The following is a 16,014-nucleotide window of genomic DNA, read 5'->3' as shown; positions in this document are numbered from 1 at the left end:
CATCAGGCTCTCTGCTGTCAGCACAGAGCCCACTTCAGATCCTCTGTCCCCCTCTCTCTGCCCCTCCCCGCTTGCAAGCTCTCACTCTCTCTCTCTCTCTAAAATAAGCATACATTGAAGTGCCTGGGTGGCTCTGTCAGTTTAGTCTCAGACTTCAGCTCAGGCCATGACCTCGCAGTTTGTGAGTTCAAGTTCTACATCTGGCTCTGTGCTGACAGCTCAGAGCCTGGAGCCTGCTTCAGATTCGGTCTCCCTCTCTCTCTGCCCCTCCTCCACTTGCAGTCTGTGTGTGTCTCTCTCTCTCAAAAAATAAATAAAACATTTATATATATATGTGTATATACATATGTATACATATATATATATATATATAAGCGCATTTAGAAAAAAAGCTGTGTCATTCTCTCCATTTTACAATTAAGAAAACTGAAGCATATGTAAGGGTGTGCAGAGGGTGGCCGGAGGAGTGTGCTGGATTAGAGAGGTTCATCATTTCCTGCCTTGTTGAAAATGATGGCATGAGTCCATCTAAGGAGTGAGACGAATCTACAAAAGAACACCAGAACCTCAGTGATTCTGCCGTGCGCTCTCCTTGAAAGTACATTATACAAAGTGTCCTGATGGCTTCCAGACGGAGAGTGAGCAGCAGGGAGCAGACCTCCAGCTCCACTGAACATCATCGTGGAAACATTCGTGGAGGAAAGCCCCAGTAAGGGACAGGGCTGCCTGTTGAATTACAAAGCTTCCGAGACATGAGAATTTACAGGATTCATGCAAACATACCCTCACTTGTACTTCCAGGTTAGTGAAGTGAAACATACCAGTTTAATATTACAGAAACACCTACATCCGTAAAAGGAGAGCAGCTGTTTAAATAAATGCAAGCCTTAAGATTGTTATTACATCATTGCAAATAATTACAAAGTCTATTTATGAGGAAGGAGAACACGTTTAGGATATACCACACAAAACTAGAGGCTATATTGTTCTCACGTTACACTTTCCACTATGCAAAAGCAAACACAAAGAGAGGAACAGAAGAAAATACACCCAAATATAACAGGTTATTTCTCTCCCCTTCTATTTTAATGTCTTTTACAAATTTTCCTTTAGGGGGATACATTTTGCCTCGTTTATATTTTGACCAATTAAAAAATACAAAGAAGTACCATAAGGCGAACACTGATAATCTCACCGTATAAATTTAACAGTATGCTGTCATATTTACTTTTTTAACAAAACATATGAGGCTAAAATCTCCTTTAACCTCCACCCTGGTCCCATGTCCCTCCTTCCTCCCCAGGAGCAATAACTACCGCCAATTGTGTATCTCTTCAGGGTATTTTCCCCCCTAAATTTATTTTAAGTTTACATATAGAATTCACATCTTGGTGTATAGATCAGAGTTGTGACAAAACAGTCATGTAACCATCACCACGACTAAGATCCAAAATATCTCATGCCCCCCAAAGGATGCTGTGACCCCCCTCCACCTCCAGGCTGAGGCCTTGGCAACCACCCATCTATCTCCAATCCCTAGTGTTGCCTTTTCCACAACGTCATATAATGGAATCATACAGTACGTGGCTTTTTGAGCCTGGCTATTCACTCAGCGTAATCAAGTGGAGATTCATCCATATTGTTGTATCAACAGCTTATTCCTTTTCATTGCCAAATGGTATTCCACCATCCACTCACTAACTGAAGGACATGGAGTCGTTTCCGCCTTTTAGCAATCATGAACAAAGCTGCTACAAACATTTGCATACAGGTTGTTGTGTGTGCAGGTGTGAACGTAGGTTTTCAATTCTCCTAAGTGAGAATCATCTAGGAATGAAACTGCGGGGTCGCGTGGGAAGTGTGCTTTCCCATAGTGGCTGTATCATTTTGCATTCTCACCAGCAATGGAGGAATGATCCATTTGCTCCACATCCTTGCCTGCATTTAGTAGTATTCGTTGTTTGTTTTTTTGAGGTTTTCGCTCTTCTAATAGATTGCATAGTAGGAATTCACTAAGGTTTTGTTATTTCCCAGTGACTAGCAACGTTGACTATCTTTTCATGAGCTTGCTTGCTATCGATTTGTCCCTGAAGTCCTTCGACCATTTATTAGATTCTCTTCTCATTGAATTTTGATAGGTCTTTTATCCAGGCCGATTTTTACTGCTTCTCATATACTTGTGTGTACCTACGATCTATATGTGGTATCATATTACTTTCACAGTGGTAAAAATCAGTAACAAAAACAAAACTAAAACTAAAATAACCAAAAAACAGAACGAAAAACTTGGTTCTGACAAATAAAGCTTTGGCCAGTGATATCTTTCCTATTTAATAAAGTTGATACTGCATTGATCCTTTACGTTCTTTTTTTTTCCCTGAGTTTTTAATGAAAATGCCATTTTGGTGTCCTCTGGGCTGTCTGGGAAAATACAATGAATAATGACGGACTACATTATACTCTGGTAAGAGTAGGATCTATGTGTCTGATTCTCCCCATTTTATCTCCAGTGCCTCGTGCACAGCAGATGTACATACAGTGTATTTGATGCTAATAAACAACTTCTTAGGCAAAATGTATGTCAAAGCCAAACTGAATTACCTATTTATTGAATGAGACATTCTGCTTTAAAAAGAAAAAAAAAGTGTATTAATAAAGTGTTTCCCCTTGTAATGCACTTATTGTCCATGTGTACTTTTCAGGTCATACTGGGATTATCACATTAAAGGAGTTCAAATTTGGGGACAAAATAAATCTTCTCAATTCAAAAATAGGTTATATGAATATATAGAAACTATTTATACTCTTCTTACAGCTTTTCTACAAGCCTGAAGACTGTTTCACAATAAAATCAGTTTTGTTTTTTTTTTAAAAACAAGGGACTCAGATTAAGGCACAATAACAACCTCACACTTGGTCATCTCAACAGATCCCAAGGTGCCCAAGGGCCACAGGAAACCTGTCCCAGAGTGTTTCGATGCAAACACTGATGCCAGAGGGTAACACTTGGCTAAACGTCACAGCTGCTTTTCTGCTCGGTCAGGTTGTCCTTGGGACCCAAGGAGAGGCTGACGAAGGACCGGCCCCGCACGGAGAACAGAAAACTGACGCGCGAGTCCTTGAACAGCCCTGCGCGGAGCAGGAGGAAGGAGACCTGGGTTTTAGGTTTGGCCTGGCCGCCAGGTAAGTGGATGGGCACGCCGCACAACCTGTCTGCACTTGTTTATCCGTTTCTAAAATGGCAGGAGTAGACCCGATTGCCCCTAAAATCCTTTCTCGTCTTCGTTCTGGGAGTTTTATTGCTCGCTAATCCTCGTCTTTAGACAACTTAGTTTCAAGGTCAGCTTTTCCTCAGAAAATAAACCCGAGAGCCCTAAATCAACCTGATTTTCTTGTTACATGATCTACTTGACGGCCATGCCTGCCTTCGGCAAGCAGCTGTATTTCTGTACTGATCCTCATGGCGCCAACGGTCCGCAAACTGCCAGGGTTAAGTCCCAACTCACATTCGGAAAGCCAAGAGCCTGGGCAAAGATTTTCACGCCTGCAACAGTCTGAAACCGAGTGCAGTGGCTGGGAAGGAGCCCGGAGACGAACAACGGGCTTTCTGTCCCACGCGGCAGGGCCTACAGTAACAAACACGTTTTATACACATGGCTTCAGCTTTGCGAGATAAAGGTGGGAAATTCAAAGGAAATTCAAAGGAAATTAACAGGAGCAACGTAACCGAACTGGGTACGTCTCTAATGCCCGAAACGCGAACTGGGTACGTCTCTAATGCCCGAAACGTCAGTTCCCCGTTTCTTCCTGCTTCTGAAATCTAGGTCAGGCTTAGTTTTGCAAGAGATTGAAAACTGCTTTATTATCAAGAGATGTGTAATCCACTTACGCCTAGTAGCTCACCGGCTCAAACCCCCTGGTTTTTAGTTTTTCAATAAAAATGCAAATGAAACCAAACTGCAGGGCGGAAAATATTTCCAAGCCTAAGAGAATAAAGAGGTTCTCTTGAAGGTTCCTACGGATGGTTGAGAGAAGATGTGTCCTATTTAGCTCGTTTCCCACGCACGTTAGAAAACAGCAAAGTCCTTCAGAACTATCCTTCCTCAGAAATCACGGAGATGCCTTAAGGAAAGGAGGACAGGCACCATGTGAGTAACTTCCCTAAGTCAAGCCTCAGAAGAAAATGAACTCGATCTAACTCTTCATTATGAGGAGGTGACTGAGAAGCACCGGAATTTAGCAAATCTGAGCATATTTAATCCCTCTGAAACTCCAGTCTTCTTACAGCTCCAATCAAAGTAACTACCCTGTCAACCTCTTAGTTTTGCTATAGGCATTAAACGTTAGTGTTTAAAAGACCAGAATGTTTAATAAATGTAGACTAAAATGTAAAGGAGAACTTTGCCATCCTCAGCAAGGATGAAACGTTCGTATTTTAGAACTGTTATTGCTTCAGTTGAAGAAGGGACACCCCGGGGACAAGGTAACTGGTTGTTTAACCTAACGATACGGACTACAAGGCCCAGTGAGCAAAGATGCAAATGACAAGAGAGTAAATTCCAGGCTCTGGACTCAGATCTAAGGCTGGTCAGAAGAGGGACATAGCTGCTGCTTTTGGCTCCACCCAAAGCAGCCAGAAGCAGCACTGGCGTGGATTAAATTCCTTAGGCGAGGCTTCTAGACAAGAACCTTCAGAGAAAAAAGGCAGCAAGGAGCAGAACTACACGACAGACATGAATGCAAACAGTGTTCGCTGGGAACAGCAGGGACAACCTGTGAGGCCTTCTCAACAAAAGGAAAGACAGAAGCACGGAAGACGAACACGCGTGTGCGATTTGTGCCGAAAGCGTCTTGCGTGAAGACAGCGGGAGGGCACTGGCCTGGGAATGAGAAAACACACTTTAGATCTCACTCTACCACATTCAGAATCAAAGAATGGTTAGAACGGTCTGAGTCCGGCAGGTCTAGGTTCAAATCCCTGTTCCTTCCCTTGCTTCGAATGGCTCTGGACACGTTTAGCCTGTCTAAACTAGCTCCTCGCCTACTACACGGAGATAAGAATGCCTACTTCTTGGAGTCCGAGGATTAAATGAAATAAAGTACAAGAAGCAACTGGCACGTCTAGCACATGTAATACTAAATTACAGACAACATCAGCTGCATACCCTTGAGCAAGCCAGGGCCGCATTCTCTAAAGGGACTGATACCACAGAAAAGCACTCTCACACCTTCAAGTGCCAGGTGTCATGAAGGGGTTCCTACTAGCGGAAGGCTGTGTTCTCGTTTCCCACATCAGACATTACTAGTTGCTTTCCTTACAACCACCAAGTTGCCATTAGCAATATGGCATTACTTACATTATGTTAATTACATTAAGACACTAACTTTTTTAGAAATGTCTCTGTCGGTTACCATCACTTTTGCCCCATCACTGACTCACCGCCCAGGCCTTGCATATAGCAGGAACTCAATGAAGGTCTGCCCAACTGACTGCGGAGCACCAGATGACCTACAACTTGAACTTTGGAAGTACTTGTGGACAGGACAGAGCTGAATCACGAACTCAAGTGACTCAAGTGACAGTGAAAAGCCCTCTCTCTACTGATAAGCTCAAGAGTGTTCAAAAACACCACTATAGGAAAGGATGTCAGGTTTGTCTCCATTGAAAAATCCTATTTCTAAACGAAGGTACTACTTAAAATGATCTAAAAGTCTAAGCAGAGGTTCTAACAGATCTGACAGTGCAAAGCAGCTTGGACTCTACAAGTCAATTTAACTGCTATTTACTGACCACTTGCCTTCCGCAAGGCACCTCGCTGGGCAATCTGGGAGAAGGGACTCGTGTATATTATACTAGCTGGATGCTACACCAGGGAACGACTCATAACAACATCAAGTCCAGAGCTGAAGTGTAGTGTCAGCACGGCAAGATGGGATGGGAGGGGTTGAGAAAAGGAAAAGGGCAGTACTAAATGAAAAGTGAAGTCTCGGAGAAATTTCTGGAAGCGGTGTGACGCAAGCTAGCCTTTGAATAGCAAATGCAATTTGAAGAGAGGGAAACGTGTGTGCGTGGAGCATGGAGACTTCTACGTGACTAACACAGAGACTTCTACATAAGAAACAAACCTTTGGAAGCAGGGTGGCCCGAGCTCACAGCAAGCTTTGGATTCTAGAATGCAAAGTTTTAGACCCTTCTGTTTGAACGACTTGCTTTTCAAAAGAAATAGACATTTAGCTTTTACCTGATAAAACTAATAGTCTGCCCTGGGCTGTGGTGAGTCTGCGTGGACGCTGGCCTTGCAGCAGACCAGAAGCATCACGCCCCATTCAATGCTGTAGCTTTTATTGGAGCAGAACATGCCTACAGACTAAGTACCTCGTAAATGTCTGCTGAATGGCCAGATGACTCCCGGANCTAGGCTTTGACCAAAGAGCGACGGCTGAGAGTTTTATGTCAGCACAGTCACCCGCACATGAGATTTCTGTGGAACAGGCGGGCCCCATCTCTAGCTCCTCTCCCCACCACAATCACAGCAGTCAAATAAAGTTGAGGAGTTTATTAGGGAAATACGAGAGGCACAGACACCCTAAGTGACAGAAAGAAAATTCTGAAAATGTCCCTTCAAGCCAAGTGGGGGCCTGGCCTCGACCTCCCCCAGAGGACTAGAACCTGGTGGGCTGCCAACAACAGTTTCGGTGGCCACCCTGCGGGGCGTACGCGTCTCAGCCAGGCCTGCCGCCCGCCCCCCAGCAAAGGTGGAAAGGACCCAAAGACTGTTTATAGGACCATTGCAGAGGCCATGAGAGGTATAAGGAAATTCTGAGAGAGAGAGAGAGAGAGAGAGAGGAGGTGGGGAGGACCTTAACAAAGAGCCCCAGGCGTCTGGCTGCGCACGCCTCAAATACATTGACAAACAGTTCGACAAAATGTTACTTAAAAGGTAAAACGCCTAACGCTGTGTCCGAGAGGTCCCCTGGGCTTCTTCCCACATGCCACATCACACACCGCTGTACGCGGCAGAGCCCAAAGGCCACGCTTTTGAAAAAGGGAAAACAAGAATAAGCCCTGTTGCTCTTTAAGGAGAGAGGAAGGAGCTGAGGCTGCTGGGGCCCGTCCCACGGAGGCCTGTGTTCTGTAAAGCAACTTCCCAGCAGCAGCGTGGCACACAGTTCTAGGTGAGGGTCTCCCCCTTTGTCACCTGCCAAAGGAAAAGGACAATTAGATACAGTCACAAGGATTAAAAAAATATCTTTTTCTAGATCCTAGTAGTTGGGAGTGGGAGGAAAGGTAACAGCCTTGGAGTCCAGAAACCTGGGTCAAATCCGGGGAACCAAGCTCATTAACTTCCCTACGGCTGTTACTGCTTCCACGTTTGTTTCAGTAACAAGTGGATACGTGCACTCTCTCGCACAAGCCTTGCCTGGCCTCATGAGGAAGCACCTTCCCCCACGTACTCACCCGTGCTTCAATGTACTCTATTCTCCGTTCGAGGGCTGTCAATTTCTCGTTTAGTGTTGCAAGTCTTGAACGACAAGACATATCTGGTAAAAGGAGACTGATGTTCAGGATTAAGGTCATTCCAAATACACACACACACACACACAGCCCCTAGCTGCAGAGGAGGAACGGTACATCATGCAGAGCCCAGATGGGAGCAATGAACAAAGCAGGGGACCGCAGAAGAGGTGAGAATTCCGTTAGGAACACAGCTGCTTAGAACGGATCTGCTGAATTTGCTACCAAGGGTGGCAGGCAGAGAAAATGACCCCCAAAGATGTCGACGACCTAATCCCCCAAACCTATGAATATGTATCCTACATGACAAAAAGGACTTTGTGGATATGATTAAGTTTAAGGACCCTGAGATCCAGGATGATCCAGATGGACACGATCTAATCACAAATCCATGAATGTAGGAGAGACAGAGGAAAGGTGGAGGAAGAAGAAGAAATTCAAAGGGTGAGGGGAACTCAACCTGCTATTGCTGCCTTTGAAGACGGAGGAAGGAGACCATGAGCCAAGGGATGCCGGTGACCCTGAGAAGCTGGGAACAGGCCTCAGCTGATGGCCACCAAGGAAACCGAGATCTCAGTTCTACAGCCACGGGAAACAGTCTGCCAGCAACTCCATAAGCAAGGGAACAGATCTTCTAGAGTCTCCAGGAAGAAAGGCAGCCCTGCTGACACCTCGATTGTAGCCCAGGGAATGGATGTTCGGCGTCCAATCTACTCAGCAGTAAAATAATAAACCTGTGATAAAAGGGGCTACGGTCACGGTAACTTGTCACAGCAGCCGATGAAAACTCACACCAACACTGTACAGGCGGCTATTTGCTAACAGGCAAATCAAGAGTTTCCAGAGAGGGGAAGCGACAAGAGAGAGAAAATAATCTCAAGAGGGAGGAGAAACAGAGGCCAAGAAAGCAGCAGAGACTGTGCCTTTGTTCTAGGAAGGTACTTAATGTGACATCGATATCTGCGCAGGCATTTCGGAGCGAGAGAAAACGGGAGAACATCAAATACCCTGTGAAGCCCACATGCCGTCTGTGGAAAACAGCAAAATTCCTTTTCTTCCTTTACCCTTCCAATCTTTTCTCACTACCTCATCCAAAATGAAACCCGAGATTTCCCCTAAAACACCTTTTCCTCCGCAAACTTCTCTAACAGAAACCGCTTTACTACTCTTTCCCCCACCATTCAACACATGGGAGAAGAGGTCCCTAGGTGAGCTAATGATTTCCCACCTCTTCCAACTCCCTTGTTCGCTCATCCTCGTTAATCTTCCGTTTTTAAGCCTAAAATATCCTCTCCGAGACAATCTCCCACTCAGTGATTTAACACTTCGCTCACAACTTCCCTTTCATCTCTTCCTTGTTACGCAAAAGCACTTGGGCATCTATTTCGACAAATCATCCTACACCTAGATTTTGCCGCAACCCCATGTCCCAGTCTTGCTCATCTTGCCTGTCTAAACATTCTCCTTCAAGGCTCACTTCAGACTGGGCCGCCGAGAGGTCTCTGGCAGATGGATATCATTCTCCCTCTGCTGTACATTCATGGTTGAATTTCTAGTTTCTAAGTTACTTATGTATTTGGGCTTAGGTTATCATCTCCCCCTTGAATACAGATTTAGCCAACAAGAATGTTCACGACGATTACTTAGGAATGGTTTCATGAAGTAGGGCTTATTTATAAAAGACTATTAAACCAGGCATTAAAAATTACGAGTCTGCATCTTCTTCACAAGTCACTAAAAAACAAACAAAAGAGGCATCATGGTGACAACTCATTAAAAAGCAAAACGAGGGGCGCCTGGGTGGCTCAGCTGGTTACGTGTCCGAGTAAGAGTTCGAGCCCCGCGTCGGGCTCTGTGCTGACAGCTCAGAGCCTGGGGCCTGCTTCAGAGTCTGTGTCTCCCTCTCTCTCTGCCCCTCCCTGGCTGGTGCCCTGTCTGTCTGTCTGTCTGTCTCTCTCTAAAAATAAAGAAAAACATTTAAAATTTTTCAAAAATAAAAAAACATACAATTACAAGGTTGGATATTTAATGACGTGAGAAAATGCTCATGCCACATAGCCAAATGATATTTACATATTTGTAATTTATCATTGATTTCTATATCTGCTCGCCACCAGAAGGAGTTCATCAAAGGCAGACACTGCCTCTTATTAATTAGTATCTTTACTGGCACAGCGATGTTTCTGAAGGAAAAAAAAAGACGGGAGTCCGGTTATCAGTAGAACAAAAAACTGGCTCTACTGTGACTCTACTAATTCTCCACGTGGGGAACCAAGGCCCATCCTGGATAACGGGCGAAGCAGCTCAGCGGAGTTCAGAACCCAGTTCGCTCACGGGCCTGATGGTGCCTCCCCACCACACACAACATTACCATCTTTATGAACCTCTGAGGGCATAATTTATTCCTCACATCTCTCTCTCTCTCTTTCTTCAAGTTTATTTATTTTGAGAGACACAGAGAGAGCATGAGGCAAGGGAGGGGCACAGGGAAAGAGAGAATCCTAAACAGGCTCCGTGCTATCAGCCCAGAGACAAACACAGGGTTCAAACTCACAAAAGTGAAATCGTGACCTGAGCCAAAATCAAGAGTCAGACACTTAACCTGACTGAGGCAGCCAGGTGTTTCTATTCCCCACATCTTTTTTTAATGATGGTTTATTTTTGAGAGAGACCGACAGCAGATGAGAGGGGCAGAGTGAGGGTGACACAGAATCAGAAGCAGGATCCAGGCTCCAAGCTGTCAGCACAGAGCCCAACGCGAGGCTCGAACTCACGGAGCTCGAGACCATGACCTGGCAGTAGTTGAACGCTCAACCGACTGAGCCACCGAGGCGCCCCTCCCCACATCTCTTAAAAGATGCTTACAGATGGACTCTTCCATTTACTGGTTCCTTTTCTTCTTTTTGTTTCCATACTAGGTATTTTCCCACTCATCCATCTTCACTGCTACTCTTCATCACTCTTTCTTAAAAACAGCTTTATTGATATAGAATTTAAACACCATGAAGTTCTCTTACTTAAAGTATACAACTCAATGGTTGTTTTTTTTCTTTTTTTTTTTTATTTCTAGGAGAGAGAGAGAGACAGCGTGAGCAGGGGAGGGTCAGAGAGAGAGGGGGTCACAGACTGAAACAGGCTCCAGGCTCTGAGCTGGCTGTCAGCACAGAGCCCGACGCGGGGCTCGAACCCACGAACCGCGAGATCATGACCTAAGCGAAATTTGAATGCTTAACCGACTAAGCCACCCAGGCGCCCCACAACTCAATGGTTTTTAGAGCAGAGCTGTGGAACCATCGGCATAGACTAATTTTAGAACATCCGTACAATCCCCACATGAAACCTGTGCGATCAGCAGCCATTCCCCATTCAGGCTCACCCCCACCCCTGGCCACCATTCATCTTTCTGTCTCTATGGATCTGCCTATTCTGGACATTCTTCATTCCTCTCTTATTTTTTTTTAATTAAAAAATTTTTACGTTTTATTTATTTCTGAGAGAGACAGCATGAGCAGGGGAGGGTCAGAGAGAGAGCGAGACACAGAATCCGAAGCAGGGTCCAGGCTCTGAGCACGCTGTCAGCACAGAGCCCGACGCAGGGCTCGAACCCATGAACCGTGAGATCATGACCTGAGCCGAAGTCGGACGCCCAACACACTGGGCCCCCCGGCGCCCCTCTTCATTCCTCTTTTAAACCATATTGTTTATCTGCTAGTGCCGCTCCTCCTAATTCCTAGACCCAGCTGGCGTAGGACCTCAGCGCCCTCCTCTTCCTGGATACACGTTCACTGCCGCGACTGCCCAACAGAACCACGTCTCCTTCGATCTGGTTTAGCACCTCAAAGGCACACATGTAGGTTTATTCCGCAGAGCATGACTGTTGCCACTGACACCTGTCGTTTCCCATAAAAAGAGGCATGCCGGAATTATCTGCAGGGGGGCGGGGTGGTGAGAGGGAGGGTTCCTTCCTGAACAGCTGCTCTGCTCTAGCTCGGTCAGTCTGGTAATGCATTGGAATCCAAGAACAACACTGTGTTACTGACCCACACGGACGAGCACTGTTGACAAATATCTCAGGTTGAACTTCAGAAACTCTGGTCATTATTTCAGATCCCAAGAAATACATACTGATTCAAGCAAAAACCCTGGGAAAGCACTCAGCCGCCGAACAAATCTGGAACCAGAGTGCAGTTACGGGTGTGTTGTCACCAGGCTGGAAGTGAAGGCACCAGCCGTCCCAGTCACGGTGCCTGACGTTGCGTGTCTATCACCGCTGCTGACAAAGGCCGGTGCCAGCTTCTCTGAACTCTTAATGCACAGAACCTCAGCCTGCAAAAATCAGCACTGCCATTCCCTGGAACTGATGTTCTCAACATCAGTTGAGATCGAGTTCTATTCTCAATCTCTCAGTGGCCGCTACCGTGTGTTCTCACTGATTCCTTTATCAGAGCTGGGACCGTAACAGACAGGCTACATTTGTTGGCTAAGTATAAAAACTGACATTTAAAAATAACCACACTTTGTATTTTTGTGACACTTGTCTGCACAGATTAGCTTTCGAATCAGATAAAATGGTATAAAAATTTTTTTTAAAAATCTGTGACAATCTACTTTTAGAAGCTTCCCCAGTTCAAGGTCAGGCCAAGCATTTGGATGTTATCACCGCCTTACGACCTCTGGGTCCTCAGGTTCAGGTGGGTGGTCCGCCACTATTACTCTCACCAGCTGGAATCACAGGGTAAACGCTGTTCAGTCATTAGCTATCTCGAAAAAACAGTTTCCTCTGCAAAGCACGTGGCCTACACAGACCCTCCGTGGTCAGGACGGGGACTGGAGGATTGCTGCCATTTTCAAAGCACTCGCTCCGGATGCCCCCTCAAAGGAAACGCCTAGTAAGTCTCTATACCACCAAATCAGATTATCATAAACTCAGTATAAGCCCTCCAACTACACATCAGAACTGAGGAGTCACACTGAGGGCTGACAGTGGAAAAATATCCCTCACAGGTTTACCCTGAGTCTTTCAAGGCCAAGACAATGTATTCAAGTGTTTCATGATTTATCCAGTTTTGAGAAACTGGTTGGTTCTTGCCCAAACTGCTCTATCAGTGATACTGTCAATATTCAAGGACTCGCCTTGAATGGTAGTTACGTATACCTAATACTAAGTCAAATGGCTTTCGCTTTTAACCTTGCTTCATAATTGCAACTGTCCCTTTTTTTTTTTTTTAATGTTTAATGTTTTATTTATTTCTGAGAGAGAGAGAGAGAGGCAGTGAAAGCGGGGAGGGTCAGAGAGAGAGGGAGACACAGAGTCCGAAGCAGGCCCCAAGCTCCGAGCTAGCTGTCAGCACAGGGCCCAACGCAGGGCTCGAACCCATGAACCTCGAGATCATGACCTGAGCTAAAGCTGGACGCCCAACTGACTGAGCCACCCAGGCGCCCTGTCCCTTTTCTTGAAAAGGACTAAATTAACTTCCCACAATCTTCAAAAATCATCTAGTAATTACTCCAAACATTAGGCCACTAGCATCACTGTAAGGGAGAATAATGGCTTAAGCTAAGGAAATCCCTAAGATCCAATCCTTAAGACTGGAATTCTGTGTGACTATTTCCTCAGTCTGAGACCTGATGGAAGTCTCTAATAAAAAGAAAAGTCTTTATTCTTCACTTAATCAAAAAATGTCATTCACACATTTGGTAAAATTTCAGTGCAGATATTTCCTTGCTTGTAGAGCAAGAAAAGAGGCATTTCTCCTCTGCAAATCCTGGGCTCAAACTCTTCAATTTTTGGTCAGTTCCAAGCCTCATCTCCTATAAATCTAGAGACTATAAGATGCCAGGAAGACTTATATCAAAGATAAATGTACGTGAATTAGAAGTTTACTAATACAATTCCGTGCTCAGAGATGAAGTTATTACATTACCCAAATCCAAATCCGGGGAACTGAGATGCTAGATCCCTTTTAAGTTTTGAACAGTCCCAGCGTGACTTGTAATTTCAGATGCTTTGTTGATTTCACTGACATTCTTAAAACTTTGCTTGGATTTTCTGTGTGTACATATCAGATCCTACCAGATAGGCGAAATCTTTTAATTCTGCTCTTTAAAGTTAAAACTCTCCATGCTAGTGATTTTTCCAACTGCCTTCTACTGCCTCTTCAAACCAAGCCAAACTCTCAAAGCTGTCATCATTCCAGCTTTCCCCTAGCATGCAATATTTTCTTTCCTCTTCTCTGGCCCTTCCTCGGAAGGAAGATTATGAACAAAGAATGCTGTGAACAACCTCCAAGAATAATTCAACTCTCCAGGAAAGCAGGAGAAACCAATTATGAGAATTAACATTGAAAGAGTTTACACAGAACTTAAGGGGGAAAAAAAACTCTCTGAGGAAAGCCAGACTGAGTAGCAGAGTAAATAGGTTCAGTATTTCTTAGACGTTTTCAGTTCACTGAAATCCATTAGTCTAGCCTCTGAACTTGAGTCCCCTATCTCCAAATCCATGCATCTTTTTCACTAAGCCATACTCCTTCACTCATAGTCCTTAAGCGATTTCAGGATACATGAGATCTATGATTTGTTGACTATCATTCCCTCCTACAACCTTTATCTATACCAAGTCATGTGTGTCAATATGTATCACTGACATATATATGTATACTATTCCCTCATTAATACTACCCTCACTCACCCCCATTCCCTGGTGAGAAAATCCATCATACCAAGACACATCAAGATTATAACTGTATACACTTTATAAGTAAACACATTAATACAAAACCAATGTTCTGAAGGTGTCATTATTTCACCTTCAAGATAGAAATGCCTTGAAAGCAGGAAAGGCTTCTTATTCTCTGTCCTCCATAGTGCCTTAGAGAGAGCTCTGTGCTGAGATCTAGTTTCTCTTGCTGATGTTTTCTAAGAAAATTCATGCTCTGTGACCTTACTCCTCAGAATCCATCCGTCCTCTGGCTGGAAAATAATTATATCTTTTTTTATACATCAGTTTCCACCACTTAGTCTTGGCTGCTTGCGGCTGAAGTAGTGGAACAGGAGCACACCAGTTGGAAAGAGATCACTAGATGTCATCCTTACACCTTGTAATTACTTAAGTAAGTCTACGCAGTGCCTAGTTCTGTTAAAGAAACACTCTGAGAACACGGGATGGGAATCTCTGTTCCAGGTCGGCTGTCCGGAAGGTGACGGAACAATGCAGAAAGAAATTAGGACTACCACCAGCAGGCCATGCCCAGGAAAGATTTTGCTAGAAACAGTACGAATACCTGCTGTCGGCTACAGACCAGCAATAATCGAGATCTTCGTGTCCTTACACAATCTAGCCTTTACCTGCGACCTCACCTCCTACCACTCTCGGGACAACAAACGCGGGAGGTAGGAAGGGGCGACTGAGAGGCACGGAGCTGAAGCGACCCTGAAAACGAGGAGGAACCGGAGGCTCACACGAGGGCAGCGACACGGCGGAGGCTGCATTCTGAAAGACGCACACTGAGTGCAAAGCGGGAACTGGAATGGAAGCGGGTCACAAAGGAGGCAGGGAGGCTACTGAAAAGCAAAGACGCTGGATGGAGCGATCTGAAGAGTCTGGGGGAAGGAAGGACTTGTTAGTGGATCTGGGGTGACAGCAGTGAAGCCCACGAGCTCAGCCTGGCGCAGGATAAGCCCACAGGGACGGCCCAGCGGAGCCTGAGGGTCAGGGCGAGAGGGGGAAGGCGGGCTCCGAGAGAGGACGCGGAAACCAGCCGGGAAAAAGCCCCTGCAGAGCCTCGGAGCGCCATCGCCAAACTGGCCGAGTGGCCTCCGACCCACCCGCGCCTCCCCCGGCTCGCCCGCTGACCGAACGAGTTGAGAAAGTCCGCGATTTTCTTGATGCTGCTGGTGATGACCTCAATGTACTCCCGGTTCGCCCAGTCCTGGTGAATCTCCCGCTGCACCGGATCCTCTTGACCCGCCATGGCTGCCGCCTGAGGAGGAGCGACTGCGCAGGCGCCCCGACCCTCCAGGCCGGCAGTGCGTCTGCGCCGCGAGGCCACGCCCATGCCTCGGCACCCACAAATCCACGGACGCCGTGACGCGCCTGCGCGATGTCAAGTCCTCGCCTCCGTTTCAGTTCTGGTCCCACGCCCCTGAAAAAAGTCGCATCAAAGCCAACGGGGAGGGAGAATGGAGTGCGCACGCGCCGAGACACTCCCTACCCATCACGCACCCCGTCCCGGGTGGTTTTGGTGCTTGCGGGGCGCGGGACCACGTGACACACGCCGCCCCAGCTGCTCCAAACTAAGGTTGCGGTCTGTGTCAGCAGTAAGTTGGCCACAGCCAATTAAGCCACATTAAATACAACTCGGTTTAAAAATGCCTTTCAAGGGGCGCCTGGGTGGCTTAGTCGGTTAGGCGTGCGACTTTCGCTTAGGTCATGATCTCGCGGTTCGTGGGTTCGAGCCCCGCGTCGGGCTCTGTGCTGACAGCCAGCTCAGAGCCTTCAG

General features: G+C 46.0%; 1 protein-coding gene across 1 annotated transcript; it reads right to left on the bottom strand.

Annotated features, from left to right (window-relative positions):
• Window positions 1-6,542: 6,542 nt before the first annotated feature.
• Window positions 6,543-15,556, bottom strand: BRK1 (BRICK1 subunit of SCAR/WAVE actin nucleating complex). The gene is made up of 3 exons (XM_077751480.1): window positions 15,369-15,556; window positions 7,460-7,542; window positions 6,543-7,199 (listed from the first exon to the last, which is right to left on the bottom strand). The coding sequence occupies exons 1-3, from the start codon at window positions 15,484-15,486 to the stop codon at window positions 7,173-7,175; spliced, it is 228 nt and encodes a 75-aa protein (XP_077607606.1). The 5' UTR covers window positions 15,487-15,556; the 3' UTR covers window positions 6,543-7,172.
• Window positions 15,557-16,014: the final 458 nt, after the last annotated feature.

Source organism: Crocuta crocuta, unplaced genomic scaffold (assembly GCF_008692635.1).
Source record: "Crocuta crocuta isolate KB4526 unplaced genomic scaffold, BGI_CrCroc_1.0 scaffold69, whole genome shotgun sequence".
Lineage (NCBI taxonomy): Eukaryota > Metazoa > Chordata > Mammalia > Carnivora > Hyaenidae > Crocuta > Crocuta crocuta.
The sequence above is the reverse complement of the archived record's forward strand: the minus strand, read 5'-3'. Positions and strand labels throughout refer to the sequence as shown.